Raw genomic sequence first — 16,251 nt, forward strand, 5'->3', positions numbered from 1 at the left:
TGCTCTGTGCCATATATAACTTCTCTTTTCCACCATTTATACGCCGCAGGAAACTCTTACATCATAGAAAAATAATGAGCTCAAAGCATCTAAATCTCTACACCTCACTCGTCACCTTAGAAATGACAGAGGACGCATGCTGTGAGGATGCTAATGTAAACAAAACAGTTTCTTAAAACCATATTACCAGCTGGGGGCAGTGGCTCATAGCTATAAGCCCAACACTTTGGGAAGCCGAGGTGGGAGGATCACTTGAGGCCAGGAGTTCAAGACCAGCCTGGGCAACATAGCAAGACCTCATTTCTATTAAAAAAAAAAAAGAAAAACGGTGATACCATTTTTCCAGTCACCCACGCTTAGATTTGTTCAGTCGGCTCAGTCTCTTCTCTTTTCTACAATGTCCAAAAATTCACTCTTCTTTTGAAGCATCTCCTAAGTCTCTCTGTGTTTTATCATATCCCTGGCTCAGGGCCCTTACACCCTTCCCAATAATCTCACAGCACCCAGGCTCTTCTTTCTCCACTGCAAGACAGTCCTTATCAAGCCCTGCCTTCCTCAGGCCATTCCTCAGCTCAAGGCCTTGCAGGGCTCCAGTGAAACCTGACAAAATTAATAATGCAACTATCCTTGTCTTTGAATGACATTCCCAAAATATCTCATCTTTTTTTTTCTTCCTTCCTTCTTTCTCTCCCTCTCTTTTTCTTTCTTTCCTTCTCTATCTCTCTTTTTCTTGGAGATAGGGTCTCCCTATGTTGCCCAGGCTGCAGTGCAGTGGCTATTCAGAGGCATGATCACAGTGCACTACAGCTTGAAACTCCTGGGCTCAGGTGATCCTCCTGCCTCAGCCTCTGGAGTAGCTGAGACTATAGGCATGTGCCACTGTACCCAACTTCTACACTTTTCCTTTCTTTTAAGAATTTAAGCCCCAAAGAAAATCAATCTGGAATTAAGGGAAATCAAAAAAATATTTTTAACTAACTGAAAAATATTATGATTAAAAGCAAATCACCTTCTTTATCAGATACTTTCGTTTTTTAAAATTTAAATATTTTGACTTATTTTAGGTTCAGGGGTACATGCACAGGTTTGTTATACAGGTAAACACATGACTAAGGGGTTTGATGTATGGATTATTTCATTACCCGGGTAGTAAACATAGTACTTGGGAGCTTTTTTTTTTTTTTTTTTTCTGAGCCTCTCCCTCCTCCTCCCACAGGCCCCAGGTGTCTGTTGTTCCCCTCTTTCTGTCCATTGGTTCCCATGATTTAGCTCTCACTTATTAGTGAGAACACATGGTATCTGGTTTTCTGTTCCTGCGTTCGTTTTCTAAGAATAATGGCCTCCAGTTCCATCCATGTTCCTGCAAAGGACATGATCTTGTTGTTTTTCATGGCTGCATAGTATTCCACGGTGTACATGTACCACGTTTTCTTCATCCAGTCTATCATTGGACATTTAGGTTGATTCCATGTCTTTCCTATTGTGAATAGTGCTGCAATGAATATACATGTGCATGTGTCTTTATGGTAAAACAACTTATATTTCTTTGGGTATATACCCAATAGTGAGATGGCTGCGTGAAACGATAGTTCTGTTTTTAGCTCTTTAAAAAATTGCCACATTGCTTTCCACAATGATTGAATTACTTTACACTCTCACCAACAGTGTATAAGCGTTCCCTTTTCTTTGCAACTTTGCCAGAATCTGTTATTTTTTGACTTTTTAATAATAGCCATTCTGACTGGTGTGAGATGGTATCTCATTGTGGTTTTGATTTGCATTTCCCTAATCATTGGTGATAATGAACACTTTTTAATATGCTTCGTTGGCCACATGTATGTCTTCTTTTGAAGACACTTTTGCTTTTATCTTTTATATTGTTTAGTAAATAGAAAGGATATCAATGGGTACAATTATATCAGTTACCCTCAACAGCTAGCTGTTGCTTGGTGTAAAGCCACCAGCTCATAGTAAATGTGTAAAAGGCAGCTCTTCAGAAAAAGGACCATCTGATAACTTTTGTCTGTTTCTTCCAGGTACGATAAAGTATAAAAAGTAACATAACACCCGGTGCAGTGGCTCATGCCTATAATCCCAGCACTTTGGGAGGCTGAGGCGGGTGGATCACCTAAGGTCAGGGGTTCGAGACCAGCCTGGCCAACATGGTGAAACCCCATCTCTACTAAAAATACAAAAATTAGCCAGGTATGGTGGTGGGCACCTGTAATCCCAGCTACTTGGGAGGCTGAGGTAGGAGAATCGCTTGAACTTGGAAGGCGGAGGTTGCAGTGAGTGGATATCATGCCATTGCACTCCAGCCTTGCACTCTAGCCTGGGCGACAAGAGTGAAACTCCATCTCAGAAAAAAAAGTAATATAAGTATGATAAATCTTCCTATTTCAGTATCCAGACAGATGAGCAGGTAGCTCCTGGGGAAAATATAATTGACTCTCTTCTCTTTATTTAACATTAACAAGTGCGTGACTGTTGCGAGCCTTTCACTGCAGGGCAGGGTTCCCTTTTCTCCTCTTGGGAGTCACCTTCCCCAGGTGTGGCCTGTGTTCTGCATCTCACTAGCAATGAGTGAGATGTCTGTGTGAGTTACAGGAAGAGCTGTAGAGTCAGACTGCCATGGCTCTGATCCCATCGCCCAACTTACCAGCTAACTGACCATCTGGGTAAATCATTTAACCTCTCAGACTGAGTTTCCTTATGTATAAAGGCAGTAGCAGTTGTGAGGATTAGAGGAATACAGGAACAGCAATTAGTAGCTGGTATATGGTATAAATGGTCTATAGATGTTGCTTTTTTTTTTTTTGAGACGGAATCTCGCTCTGTCGCCCAGGCTGGAGTGCAGTGGCGCAATCTCGGCTCACTGCAAACTCCGCCTCCCGGGTTCACGCCATTCTCCTGCCTCAGCCTCTCTGAGTAGCTGGGACTACAGGCGCCCACCACCATGCCTGGCTAATTTTTTGTATTTTTAGTAGAGACGGGGTTTCACTGTGGTCTCAATCTCCTGACCTCGTGATCCACCCGCCTCGGCCTCCCAAAGTGCTGGGATTACAAGCGTGAGCCACTGCGCCCGGCTTTTTTTTTTTTTTTTTTTTTGAGATGGAATCTCACTACCACCTAGACGCAGAGACCAGTAGTGGCCCCGAATGCCTGGCTGCACTGTTATTTACTGGATACAAGAAAAGGGGGCAGGGGAAGGAGTGTGAGCCATCACCAATGATAGGTAAAGTCACGCAAGTCATGTGTCCACTGGACAAGGGGCCCTTCCCTGTTTGGCAGCCAAGGCGGAGACAGAGGACAGCTTACGCTATCATTTCTCCTATGTATTTCAAAGACTTTTAGTACTTTCACTAACTCTGTTACTCCTATCTAGAAGGCAGAGCCAGGCGTACAGGGTGGAACATGAAAGCAGACCAGGAGAGTGACCACTGAAGCACAGCATCACAGGGAGACGGTTAGGCCTCCGGATGGCTGTGGGCGGGCCTGAGTGATGTCAGGCCTTCCACAAGAGGTGGTGGAGCAGAGTCTTCTCTAACTCCTCCGGGAAAAGGGAGACTCCCTTTCCCGGTCTGCTAAGTAACGAGTGCCTTCCCCAGGCACTGATGCTACTGCTAGACCAAGGCCCGCTAGGTAATGGGCGCCTTCTCAGGCACTGGCCTTAACACTAGACCAGGGAGCCCTCTAGTGTCCCTGTCCAGGTGTAACAGAGGGCTTACACTCTTGTCTTCTGGTCACTTCTCACCATGTCCCTTCAGCTCCTATCTCTGTATGGCCTGGTTTTTCCTAGGTGATAACTGTAGAACAAAGATTATTATAATATTGGAATAAAGAGTAATGCTACAAACTAATGATTAATGATATTCATATATAATCATATCTGTCATCTATTTCTAGTATAACTATTCTTATTCTATATATTTTCTTTATTATACTGGAACAGCTTGTGCCCTTGGTCTCTTGCCTTGGCACCTGGGTGGCTTGCTGCCCACACTCCACCACTCTCTCCTTTGAGAGTTCTGATATAAATATTTTAAAGTCATAAATCTTTTTTTTTTTAAGTCAGGTTCTTTTTTTTTTTTTTTTTTTTTTGAGACAAAGTCTCACTCTTGTCACCCAGGCTGGAGTGCAATGGCATGATCTTGGCTCACTGTAACCTTCACCTCCTGGGTTCAAGTGATTCTCCTGGCTCAGCCTCCCAAGTAGCTGGGATTACAGGCACCTGCCACCACGCGCAGCTATTTTTTCTTTTTTTTCTGTATTTTTAGTAGAGACAGGGTTTCACCATGTTGGCCAGGCTGGTCTCGAACTCCTGACCTCAGGCGATCCGCCCTCCTTGGCCTCCCAAAGTGCTGGGATTACAGGCGTGAGCCACTGCACCCGGCCTGAGTCAGGTCAGGTTCTTTCTGTCACCCAGGCTGGAGTGTGGTGGCAAGATCGCAGCTCACTAAAGCCTCGATCTCTGGGGCTCAAGTGACCCTCCCTCTTTAGCCTCCCAAGTAGCTGGGATTATAGGCATGAGCCACCATGCCTGGCTACTTTTTAAATTTTTGTAGAGACAAGGTCTCGCTATGTTGCTCAGGCTGGTCTTAAACTCCTGGGCTCAAGCGATCCTCCCAGTGACCTTATAGGCATGCACCACCACGCCTGGGTAATTTTTACTTTTTGTAGAGACAAGGTCTCACTATGTTGCCTAGGCTGGTTTCAAACTCCTGGGCTCAAGTGATCCTCCCGCCTCAGCCTCCCAAAGTGCTAGGATTACAGGTGTGGGCCACTGCACCCAGCTATAAGTCTTAAACTTCCACATTTAACAGATTAATCAGCACTGAAGTTGTATTTAAATAGATTCAAAAGTATGAGAAATAAGAAAAAAATGCTTTTGTGTTAAAGAAATTATTCAAACTTTCTAAATTTCAATACATACCTGTCTAACCCTTGCAACTTGGCACCATTTTTACTGAAGGGTAAAGGGTTTGGGGGTAGGAGGGGTCTTTAACAGCTGACATTATAGTAAACATACTTAGGATGGACAATATCTGTGAAAGGAAAAGCTAATTGGCAATATCACGTATGGGATTAAGAGTTCTCTTATTGCTAGGTTTGTCCCTGACATGTCTCACAAACCCCTCCCTCAAAGACCCATGGCCTTGGGGCCTTGACTCTGGACTGCCTGTGCTACAGTTCTTACCTCTCTTCTGCCCACTGGGTCACCTTCTGCTGTGCTGTCTGGCTGCTGTAGGCCAGGCGGTCAGGGCCGCTGCTCTGCGGCTGCCTGTCGGGGGAGAGCTGCTGGCGGAGTTGCTCCAGTTCCCGCTCATACATGAGCCGCTGCTCCTCTAGGGCACTTCTCTTTTCTTCTAGGTATTGTTTCTCCAGGATCTGAACCACATTTTGAACTGGGTCTAGTGAGCCAAGAGACAAGGCAAGGTGTCTTAGTGGCGGCTAAAACAAGCATTCATGGCAGGCACTGAAGCCTGTGGGGGCTTCCTCTAGCAAGGAATCTAGCCAGTCAATACGCTTTTTGTGAGAGGCCTGAGGGGCCACATCAGGGAAATCTTCTCAAATTCCTCGTTACAGACATTGCAGATAAATGCCCTTTATAAGTATACATTCTCCACATCCTCTATGTTACTTTCTTCAACTTGATGAGCTCATCCTAACGTTTAGATAAATCATTAATCTACTACCAGGAGATGGGGGAAGAGAGGGGAATGTGATCTTATCCACTGGGAAGAAAAACTTCACGAAATCTAGGACAACTCCAAACACAGAAGCACTTAAGATTTGATCTTTCTTTCTGGTAATTCATTTCTATGTCCATTTAATATCAGTTTTGGTATATGACAAAGATTTATGACTTTCACCACAAATCTTATTACTCTTGAATTTCTCTAAGTGGGAGGAAATTTACAGATCACAGCACGTGTTTGAAAATATTGCTTAAGGATATGGTCTGGCAATTTCTCAGACTAGTATCTAAAACGACCATTCACTTGCAAAAATAATAAAAATCTGTTTCTAACATCTCACGTGTACAGACACAGAGCTCACCACCATGCACATGGGTGAAAAGGTATAGATGTACTAACAGATCTTGCTCCAATGAGCTACTGTGATGGTTGTGGTATAGGTACATCCTAATGGGCTGGGCAGGACATCAACTTGGTAATGACCAATAAGCTGGATACTGTGGAGAAAAGATCAAGGCTCTGGTCACATATACAAAAGGAGAAAGTTACTGACATCACTAAGTGAGGACAGTGTAGGGAAGGAGAATGTTAGACAATCTCAATAGTAGAACGAGAAAATCATCATCACAGTTAATATTTCCCAGAACTATACTGGACTGAGAGATGCATTCTCAGACCAGCCTGGGACATGATTTTCTCCTTGTACGTTCACACATTTGCCTGCTATTCAGTGCCATTTATGCTGTATTCCCACACATTGGCACTCAGTTTAATTTCCAGAAAAGAAGCTGAAAATTAAAGTGACTCAGGAGGAATTTTTATATTACCTGATGATTGCTATTGACTGATTTTTCCAAGATACCCTATCAACTTGTAACATACACATGTAAATTGTACTAATTTTCTATATTAGTATTAAGAGAAAAAGATAGCTTGTTAGCTTCAAAAAATAAAGTTAAATAATTCAAAACAAAAAGAATCAATTTTTTTAAAATCACAAGAAAAGCTCAGTATAGGTGAGTTGTTTTAATAAAAATGACAACCACAATGGCAACAATAACTCTACTAGCTCCTGGCTACATCTCAGGTGGAGGTTCTATCTGCTTTGCATGCATCACCTCATGAAAGCTGTCAACAAGCCTAAGTGTGGATATCATCCCGATTTTAAGAAACTGGGGCTCAGAAAGGCTAAACAGCTGATCTACATCACGTAGCTACAAAGTGACAGGGTCAGGTTTTGAACTCAGATAACTAGAACTAATTGGCTGGGGTAGGACATTCACTTGGTAATAAACTGATGTGGTGCTCTTACCCCCAATGTTTTGCTTACAATTCGTATTCTGTGAAAGAGTGATACTTTTAAAAAAGATACTGTTTTATTGATATGAAATTCTAAAATTCAGCATGTTTTCAAAGAAGCAAAATAGTTTTCTTTGTAGAGTCCTGACATGAGTCCCTAAAATACATCACTTTTTTTTTTTTTGAGACGGAGTCTTGCTCTGTTGCCCAGGCTGGAGTGCAGTGGCCGGATCTCGGCTCACTACAAGCTCCGCCTCCCAGGTTCAAGCCATTCTCCTGCCTCAGCCTCCCCAGTAGCTGGGACTACAGGCGCCCACCACCATGCCTGGCTAATTTTTTGTATTTTTAGTAGAGATGGGGTTTCACCATGTTAGCCAGGATGGTCTTGATCTCCTGACCTCATGACCTAAAATATATCACTTAAAAAGCTGATGGAAAATAAACTGGGGGCCAGGCGTGGTGGCTCACGCCTGTAATCCCAGCATTTCGGGAAGCTGAGGTGGGCGATCACTTGAGGTCAGGAGTTTGAGATCTGCCTGGCCAACATGGTGAGACCCTATCTCTACTAAAAACACAAAAACTAGTCAGGCGTGGTGGCATGTGCCTGTAGTCCCAGTTACTTGGGAGGCTGAGGCAGGAGAATTGCTTGAACCCAGAGGCGGAGGTTGCAGTAAGCTGAGATCGTGCCACTGCACTCCAGCCTGGGCCAGAGAGTGAAACTCCATCTCAAAAAAAGAAAGAAAATAAACTGGGGGAAAAAACCCAAACCAAAAAACAAACAAAAAAATCTTATGCAAACGTAGATCCTGGGTGGGTAAAACATTATCAATATAATAACAACCTATGTATTCCTAAGCATCAGAACTTCTGACAAACTCCTATAACTCTAAAAAAATATGAGAAATATGGTAAAATTTTTTTGAGGGCATCTGAAGACATTTTAAATGTAAGCTCTAGAGAAGAAAAGCTCTTTCAGAATTAAAAAAATATATACACATATTTCTCAAACAGTATATAGGCTCTGGGTTTAAAAAAGAAAGGACAGGGTGCTACAGTACTTGCCATCCATTTATATTTAGATGGAGCCCAACTGTCCTAACAGTGTTTATAAATCTTTTCCAGAGAAACTGGAAAACACACCATTTTATAAAACTGCATTATAGGGTTTTTGCTACGAGATACTGAATAAGATATATAATCCACATTTCCATTGTTAGTCAGTAGTGCAGAAACACACATGATCCCAAACGACTGAGGCAGAGGGGATCTCACCCCAAGGTTCCATGCTGACACAGGCCACGTGAGTGAGGCTATTTGAAACTGCACCAGCGGCTGTCATGACACAGCACTACCACTACCCACCAGGCGTGATGAGTGGCCACAAATTGAAGTGCAAATACAGAAGAAAGAGCAACTCAATCCGTCCTTCCTCTGAGACTCCCACAGTAGAGTCTTGTAAGCCCCATTCCCGAACTCCCAGATCTGCCCTCACCACACACAGCTATGGTGGAGGTCTAGGGGTTGGGTTTTTGTTTCGCCTCTGATCCCTAACATTAGTCTGGAAACACCTTTCTCATGGACATCTTTGATGATATTTTCTTTTCAAATCGATTAACCAGTTTCAAGTCTTTACCCCACACACAGCCTATTTTAAAACAGACCATCCAAATCAGCAAGTCGATCTGACTCTATGATGTGGCCCAGGACAGAAGCCAAAGATTATTCAGCCCTTTCTCAAAATACCAACCAAATATCAACAGATTGTCCACAGGTTTATTTTTCCTATCATTTTCCTTCTCTTGAATAAACTGCTTTAAATAGTGAACCAGGTGCCCAAAGCCAAGATCTCAAAGAGGTAAGTATTTTAGGAAAAAAGAAAGGACCACGTTTACTTTGGGCATAGCACTTTCTCGTCCTCATTAGTTTTTTCTTTACTTAGTAGGTAACTATGCAATGAGCTCAAACTGACTCATCATCCCAAGAATGGAAAAGAAAAAATGGCGGTGGTAGTGGTGCTGGTAGCGGGATATTTATATGAGAAAGAGAATTAGAATTAATTAACACCAAAATGTCTAAAAAACAGAATTGAGGGGAAATAGATCTTTGGAGAAAAAAAGAACTATTTGATCCCAGATGGAACAAACTGGCACTATGCATGACCCTTTGTCAGCCCCTTAATTGTTCCTTATTTTTAAAATGTTTTGTAGAGATGAAGTCTCACTATGTTGCCCAGGCTGGTCTCGAACTCCTGGCCTCAAGCAATCCTCCCACTTTGGCTTCCCAAAGTGCTGGGATTACAGAAGAGAGCCATTGCGCTTGGCAAAGTTGCTCTTTCTTTAGAGCTGCCATTGACATTGAAAAAAGAGATGATTCTTATTTTGTCTGATTCCTATTTCAAACCTTTGGGAAGAAGGCATTATTGTCCACAAATACTAGGTTCCTTTTTACTTTTAATTCTAATAAATTGGGTTTTAGATCATGATTTACTCTAGAAACTAAAAAATACATTATTCTTACCTGTTACTGGGATAATGTAGGTGAACATATATCTGGAAGTACTACTGACCTGAATTGCTCTGCTGTCAGCAATAAAGCCATCAATAATAGCAGTAATAATACCAATAATACTTTTCAGTGCTGTTGCACACATACAGAAGAATAGCAGCTGTTAAGAGTTTAACCAAAATCTGGAAGGCAAATGGAATTGGGACATGGTGTGTGTGTGTGTGTGTGTGTGTGTGTGTGTGTGTGTATGTGTTGGGGGTGGGGTGTTCACAATTGAAAAGGAACATTCCTCAATGAAGAATACAGAACACCTTCATCAGCCAGAAAACTCCAGCTTCTTCCCAATCATGTTAGTTAGATTTTTGCCAAAGCATGGAGCATGAGCATCAATCAGCAGCACTGCTAAAAACCAGCCAAGCTCCCTCATGCCAATGCCAATCAGTTAAAAACCTTTATCCCAGTGTTTGTGAAGGAGCTTCGTCTGAAACCACATGAGAGGAAAGAGGATCTTCAAATAAGACCACCAAGGGGATGACCACCAGGCAGATAGGCTTATTATCGGGAAGCCACCTAGCAGTAGAGGGGAATCACAGTGAACACCGTCCAGCCACCAGCACGTCAGCACTTGCATCAGAGACTGTGTGTATGCCCCAAAGGGAAGCTCCACTGGAACTGGGTAAAGGATAGGGTAGGGGGAAACATGACTTCTTTTTTTTTTTTTTTTTTTTGTGATGAAGTCTTGCTCTGTCACCCAGGCTGAAGTGCAATGGTGCGATCTCAGCTCTAACTGTGGCCTCCACCTCCCAGGTTCAGGCGGTGCTCCTGTGTCAGCCTCTTGAATAGCTGAGACTACAGGCACGCATCACCACACCCGGCTAAATTTTTGTATTTTTGAGATAGATTGGGATTCACCATGTTAGCTAGGGTGGTCTCGAACTCCTGCCCTCAAGTGATCTGTCCACCTCAGCCTCCCAAAGTGCTGGGATTACAAGTGTGAGCCATTGCGCCTGGCCATAAATATGACTTCAATATGGACAAAATCAACACTGGAGAGCAAGGCCTGATCTGGGATACAAAAGAATAACTCATGTTAACACTGTGCACCAGGCCACTGATGACTCCAATTGGTTTGGCTGAGAGGATCAGAGGAATTAACAAATGCTTACTAAATACTCATTGATTATTGAAGGAGTTAATTTACATATAAGAAGGCAGTAATTGATTAAAATAAGAAACCTATGATCTGGGAGGGCTAAATGATTAAACTGATACCACCTGTAAACTCTGCAGAGTTAGCAACTAGAGATGTCTAGATTCTGTAACGTCTGCTGAAGCAATGAGCTCTCTCCAGTGGGAGTTCCTCCACCTGGAGTTTGGAGTCTACATCCTCCTGAACACCCTGTATCCACTCAGGCTTCCAAAAGATCACTCACAGCAGACTTGTTGTTCAGGCAGGTTGTTAAATGACCCATTAATGTGATTCTGATGTCTGAACATCACTTTGGAATGTCTCTGGGATTCCTCCCAATTGGTGGGGAAGTAGCAGAGTGGAATGAATCTTGATTCCTAGCTATGGTCCACCCTGCACTGCAGGGCCAAAAGCCCCAGTGGCTAATCTTAACACTCTACTTTTACTGTTTAAAGACAGAAATTGCCAAACTTTCTCATAAGGTTTTTTCCCACTTTTTTCTTCATGGTTCTATACTTTTTTTTTTTTTTTGAGACAGAGTTTCGCTCTTATTGCCCAGGCTGGAGTGCAATGGCGCGATCTTGGATCACTGCAACCTCTGCCTCTTGGGTTCAAGTGATTCTCCTGCCTCAGTCTCCCGGGTAGCTGGGATTACAGGCACCTGCCACCATGCCGGCTAATTTTTTTATTTTTAAATTTTTAGTAGAGATGGGGTTTCACCATGTTGGCCAGGCTGGTCTTGAACTCCTGACCTCAGGTGAACCACCTGCCTCAGCCTCCCAAAGTGCTGGGATTACAGGCATTAGCTGCCATGCCTGGCCTCTATACTCTTTATATAAATACATTACACTTGTTTTTCACAGTCTGCCTGGCTGGCTGGCTGGCTCTCTCTCTCTCCCCGCCCCCACTCCCCCCTCCCTGCCTTCCTCCCTCTCTTTTTCCTTCCTTCCTTTCTTTCCTTTCTTTTTTTGAAATAGACTGTCGCTCTGTCACTCAGGCTGGAGTGCAGTGGTGTGATCTTGGCTCACTGCAACCTCCACCTCTCAGGTTCAAGTGATTCTCATGCTCCAGCCTCCCGAGTAGCTAAGATTTCAGGCATGCAACACCACACCTGGCTAATTTTTGTATTTTTAGTAGAGACAGGGTTTCACCATGTTAGCCAGGCTGGTCTCGAACTCCTGGCCTCAAGTAATCTGCCTGCCTCAGCCTCCCAAACTGTTGGGATTACAGGTGCGAACCACCATGCCTGGCTAATTTCTGTATTTTTAGTAGAGATGGGGTTTCACTATGTTGCCCAGGCTGGTCTCCAAGTCCTGGCCTCAAGCGATCTGCCCGTCTCGGCCTCCCAAAGTGCTGGGATTACAGATGTGAGCCACCACGCCTAGCCTTTAATTTAAATTTCTTTTTTTTTTTTTGATAAGGAGTCTCATTCTGTCACCCAGGCTGGAGTGCAGTGATGTGATCTTGGCTCAACCTCTGCCTCCTGGGTTCAAGCGATTCTCCTGCCTCTGCCTTTCGAGTAGCTGGGATTACAGCCATGTGCCACCATGCCTGGCTAACTTTTGTATTTTTTGTAGATATGGGATTTTGGCATGTTGGTCAGGCTGGTCTCGAACTCCTGACCTCAGGTGATCCACCCACCTTGGCCTCCCTAAGTGCTGCGATTTACAGGCATGAGCCACCACACCCGGCCCTATATTTCATTTTTATAATTAAAAAAAGAGGCCCCCTAGGCAAAAACTTCATAAACAGAAATCAACGAAAAGGCCAAAAGCTTTATTCCTGCAACAGAATCCCCAATTTGATATGCCAGAGATCTGATAATTCTCTCACCATGTGCTTGCCTTGGCAGCACATATGCCACAACTCTCTATGCTCAAATTCTTCCCAGATAGGCTCAAAGAGTAAAGTGAGAACGCCAATGTTTAAGGGAAGAGCTCAACTGTGAAAAACAAAATGCTCGGCTGGGCGTGGTGGCTCACGCCTGTAATCCCAGCACTTTGGGAGGCCAAGACGGGTGGATCACGAGGTCGGGAGATCGAGACTATCCTGGCTAACACGGTGAAACCCCGTCTCTATTAAAAATACAAAAAAATTAGCCAGGCGTGGTGGCAGGTGCCTGTAGTCCCAGCTACTTCAGAGGCTGAGGGAGGAGAACGGTGTGAACCCGGGAGGTGGAGCTTGCAGTGAACCGAGATCATGCCACTGCACTCCAGCCTGGGCAACAGAGAGAGACTCCGTCTCAAAAAAAAAAAAAAAAAAGACAAAAAAAGAAAAAAAAAATGCTATTCAATCCTCCTGTCAGGTAGAGGCTGCCTAGACGTCTTGGGGCCCTCAGGGCCCTGGAGGTCCACCCTAGTTCAAGTTAAGGAACCTCAGGTGCCCCAAGTTCAGATGAATGAGGAGAGGTTGGACTAAGCCTATGAACTACCTTTCTCAGGTAGCCCTAAACAGCCTCAGTTTTATCCTCATAAAGTCGTTCTAGTCCCAGAAATGTCATCTTGTGGTTGGTAACAGGAGAACATTGCTTCTGGCTTCTAAGTCCCAGTCATCAAATCTACCAATTAAGACACTGGGAGATGGGAAAAGAAAGGGCAGATTTATGAAACAGCAAAAAAGGAAAGAATTGGTGTCTATTTTATTTAACGCAGGCAGGTGTGTATAGGCACAGAATAAGAAAGAAAAGGTAAAGAAACACGGACTTTTAGATGTGAAGCTTGGAGTATAAGTCAAATAAAGAGGCTATAAAGCATTTCATTTTCACTATCATTTTTGGAAAAGTGATCTAGGCTTATTAAATAAGTATCTTTGGGGTAAAATTTCCAATTCAGTTCATACTAAAATGCTGTGACTTTTATCTTTCCATTAGATTATATTTGAAATTCCTGAATTTATATTCCCTTGGGGACTTTCATATTCTCAAGGATTCAGATATGATAGGCTCGATGATGAGAAATTTGGTAAGGAATTTTGTCAAAATCATTCAGTACTCTAGGCCCGTAGAAATGTTACCACAATTGGCTTGGGAATAAGAGGTCTCAAAAACGGGACCATCCATATCCTGGTTGTAACTGAGAGAGAAGACCATCTCCCCTACATCTTGTCATTAGTTATTCACTGATGGCCTTTTAAAGAAATGAGCAGTTTTATGTGTTTAAAATGTGGAATTGCAGAATGACACCTGATGCATGCTTATCCCTCACTGAATGGTGTGAGGTGAGGAATTGCCCAAGCTGCTGGAACACAGAGTGAGGGTCTTACCATTACTATTCAGGGTTTTCATGATAACTTCCATCTGTGCAAATTCATAGTTATAGTCTGGTTCAGAGGAAGCCTCACTGGCTGCATCCAGGTCATGCTCTGGCGGGCCCGTTTCTTTTTCAAAGTCTTTCAACCAATCTCGACGTTTCCTCTTAGGTAAGTTTATTCTGTGGGGTTTTTCACCATTAGAGAAAATCAACTTGTTTTACACTTAAATAGATAACAGAAAAAATATATACGAAAATATATTACAGAACACAAAGATGTTACCTAAAAAAGTGATTATTTCCCCATAGGATTCGGTCACCATGCCACAGCTGGGTGGTACTGCACACAAGGGTGCCGTTCACACAAGACCTGGGAGAACACGAGGGAAAATACCAGGTGAATGGGAAGGAGCACAAGACCCTGCCCTGGTAGCCAAAGAGATAACTGCGGGAGCTTTCTCTTAATAAATGCATTCAACTAATGCTTAAAGAAGGAAGAGCAGAATGTGTAACCACTGTGAAAACACACGATCTAAGCCATGAGGACCAAGGGCTGCCAACACCCCTCAGAGACTGAGAACCTGACATGATACACTCCTGATGGAGACAGAAAGCACCACCCATGGCTATTCTTGTCAAAATTTGAGCTGAACCTGATCAAGCTTCCACATTTAAATGCCAGTTTAGGAAATACAGAGAACAATGGAGGATGTGAAATGATGCCATGGGATGCAGTGAGCAAAATCCTGACTGTGGGAACCTCTAGGATCAACAATGAGGTGACTTCAACAAATAAAATGCAAGGAAGAAGAGAGAAAGGCAGAGAGAGACAGGGATAAACAGACACACACACACACAGAAGAGAGGAAGAGGAAACCCATTTGTTAAAAAAGATCTAAAAGGAATACTATAAAACAATGGTAGGATTTTATCTAGCTCCTAATTTCAAGAAACAACTGAAAAAGAAAACTGATGAAACAACTGGGGAAATCTGAACACTGACTGGCTATATGATGATTAGTAATGAATTATTATTAATTATTTTAGGTATGATGATATTGAAACTATATTTAAGAATCTTCATCTTTCAGAGAGACATACTGAGATTTTATAGATACAATGTTATAAAATCTGGAATCTACTTTAAAATAATTTTTTTTTCTGGGTGTGGTGGTGGGCGCCTGTAATCCCAGCTACTCGGGAGGCTGAGGCAGGAGGTTTGCTTAAACCAGGAAGGCAGAGGTTGCAGTGAGCCGAGATCTTGCCACTGCACTCCAGCCCGGGCAACAGAGTGAGACTCTGTCTCAAAATAAATAAATAAATAAATAAAATATATTTTTTTTCTTTTTGAGACACGGTCTTACTCTGGTTGTCCAGGCTGGAGTGCAATGGCGCAATTATGACTCACTACAGCTCAACCTCCTGGGCTCAAGTGATCCTCCCACCTCAGCCTCCTGAGTAGCAGAGACTACGGGTGTGCACCACTATACCAGCTAATTTTTTGTATTTTTTTTGTAGAGTAGGGGGTTTCGCCATGTTGCTCAGGCTGGTCTTGAACTCCTGGACTCAGGCAATATGCCCATCTTGGCCTCCCAAAGTGCTGGGATTACAGGTGTGAGCCACTGTTTCTGACCTGCTTTAGGAAGGAGGAGGAGATATGGAAGGCATATAAATAACAAAATCGTCTATGAGGTGCTCATTTTTAAAACTGGAGGATGGGTCCATGGGGTTTCATTATATTATTCTCTCTACATTTTTTATTATTCTCTCTACTTTTTTTTTTTTTTTTTTTTGAGACAGGGTCTCGCTCTGTAACCTAGGCTAGGCTAGAGTGCAGTGCCATGACCATGGCTTACTGTAGCCTCGACCTCCTGAGCTTGAGTGATCCTCCCACCTCAGCCTTGTGAGTAGCTGGGACTAGAGGAATCGAACACCATGCTCAGCTAATTTTTTAATTTATTTTCTGTAGCGATGGTGTCTCACTATACTGCCCAGGCTAGTCTTGAACTCCTGGGCTCAAGCAACACTCCTGCCTCAGCCTCCCAAAGTGCTGGGATTACACGTGTGAGCCACCCCGCCCAGCCAATTTTCTGGTATTTAAAAACAAAACAAAACATTGGAGGTGGACGAGATAACTAAATAGTTAATTGAAGGTTAACTTGCCAAAGGACTGTCAGGTAAAGTGTGATGAAAGAAAGGAAATGTCATGTTGAGTTTTAATTTTCCAATAAGTTACTCTTTTCACTTACTCTCATTATTGGACTCCTGATCTTTACAAGGTTCTAAAGCTCAGAGTTATGGAATAAGTGGA

The 16,251-nt window shown here is 43.1% G+C and overlaps 1 protein-coding gene across 7 annotated transcripts in view; it reads right to left on the reverse strand.

The window, feature by feature from the left end:
• Window positions 1-16,251, reverse strand: part of KIF13A (kinesin family member 13A) — a 235,139-nt gene that overhangs the window by 51,130 nt on the left and 167,758 nt on the right. For all 7 annotated transcript variants that reach the window (XM_030817363.1, XM_030817358.1, XM_030817362.1 and 4 more), the window contains 3 exons: window positions 14,224-14,310; window positions 13,954-14,120; window positions 5,198-5,411 (listed from right to left, as the gene is read on the reverse strand). In XM_030817363.1, coding sequence (XP_030673223.1) covers window positions 5,198-5,411; window positions 13,954-14,120; window positions 14,224-14,310 — 468 coding nt within the window. The remainder of the gene's footprint in view (window positions 1-5,197; window positions 5,412-13,953; window positions 14,121-14,223; window positions 14,311-16,251) is intronic.

The sequence above is a fragment of the Nomascus leucogenys genome, chromosome 8 (assembly GCF_006542625.1).
Source record: "Nomascus leucogenys isolate Asia chromosome 8, Asia_NLE_v1, whole genome shotgun sequence".
In the NCBI taxonomy this organism is placed as follows: Eukaryota; Metazoa; Chordata; class Mammalia; order Primates; family Hylobatidae; genus Nomascus; species Nomascus leucogenys.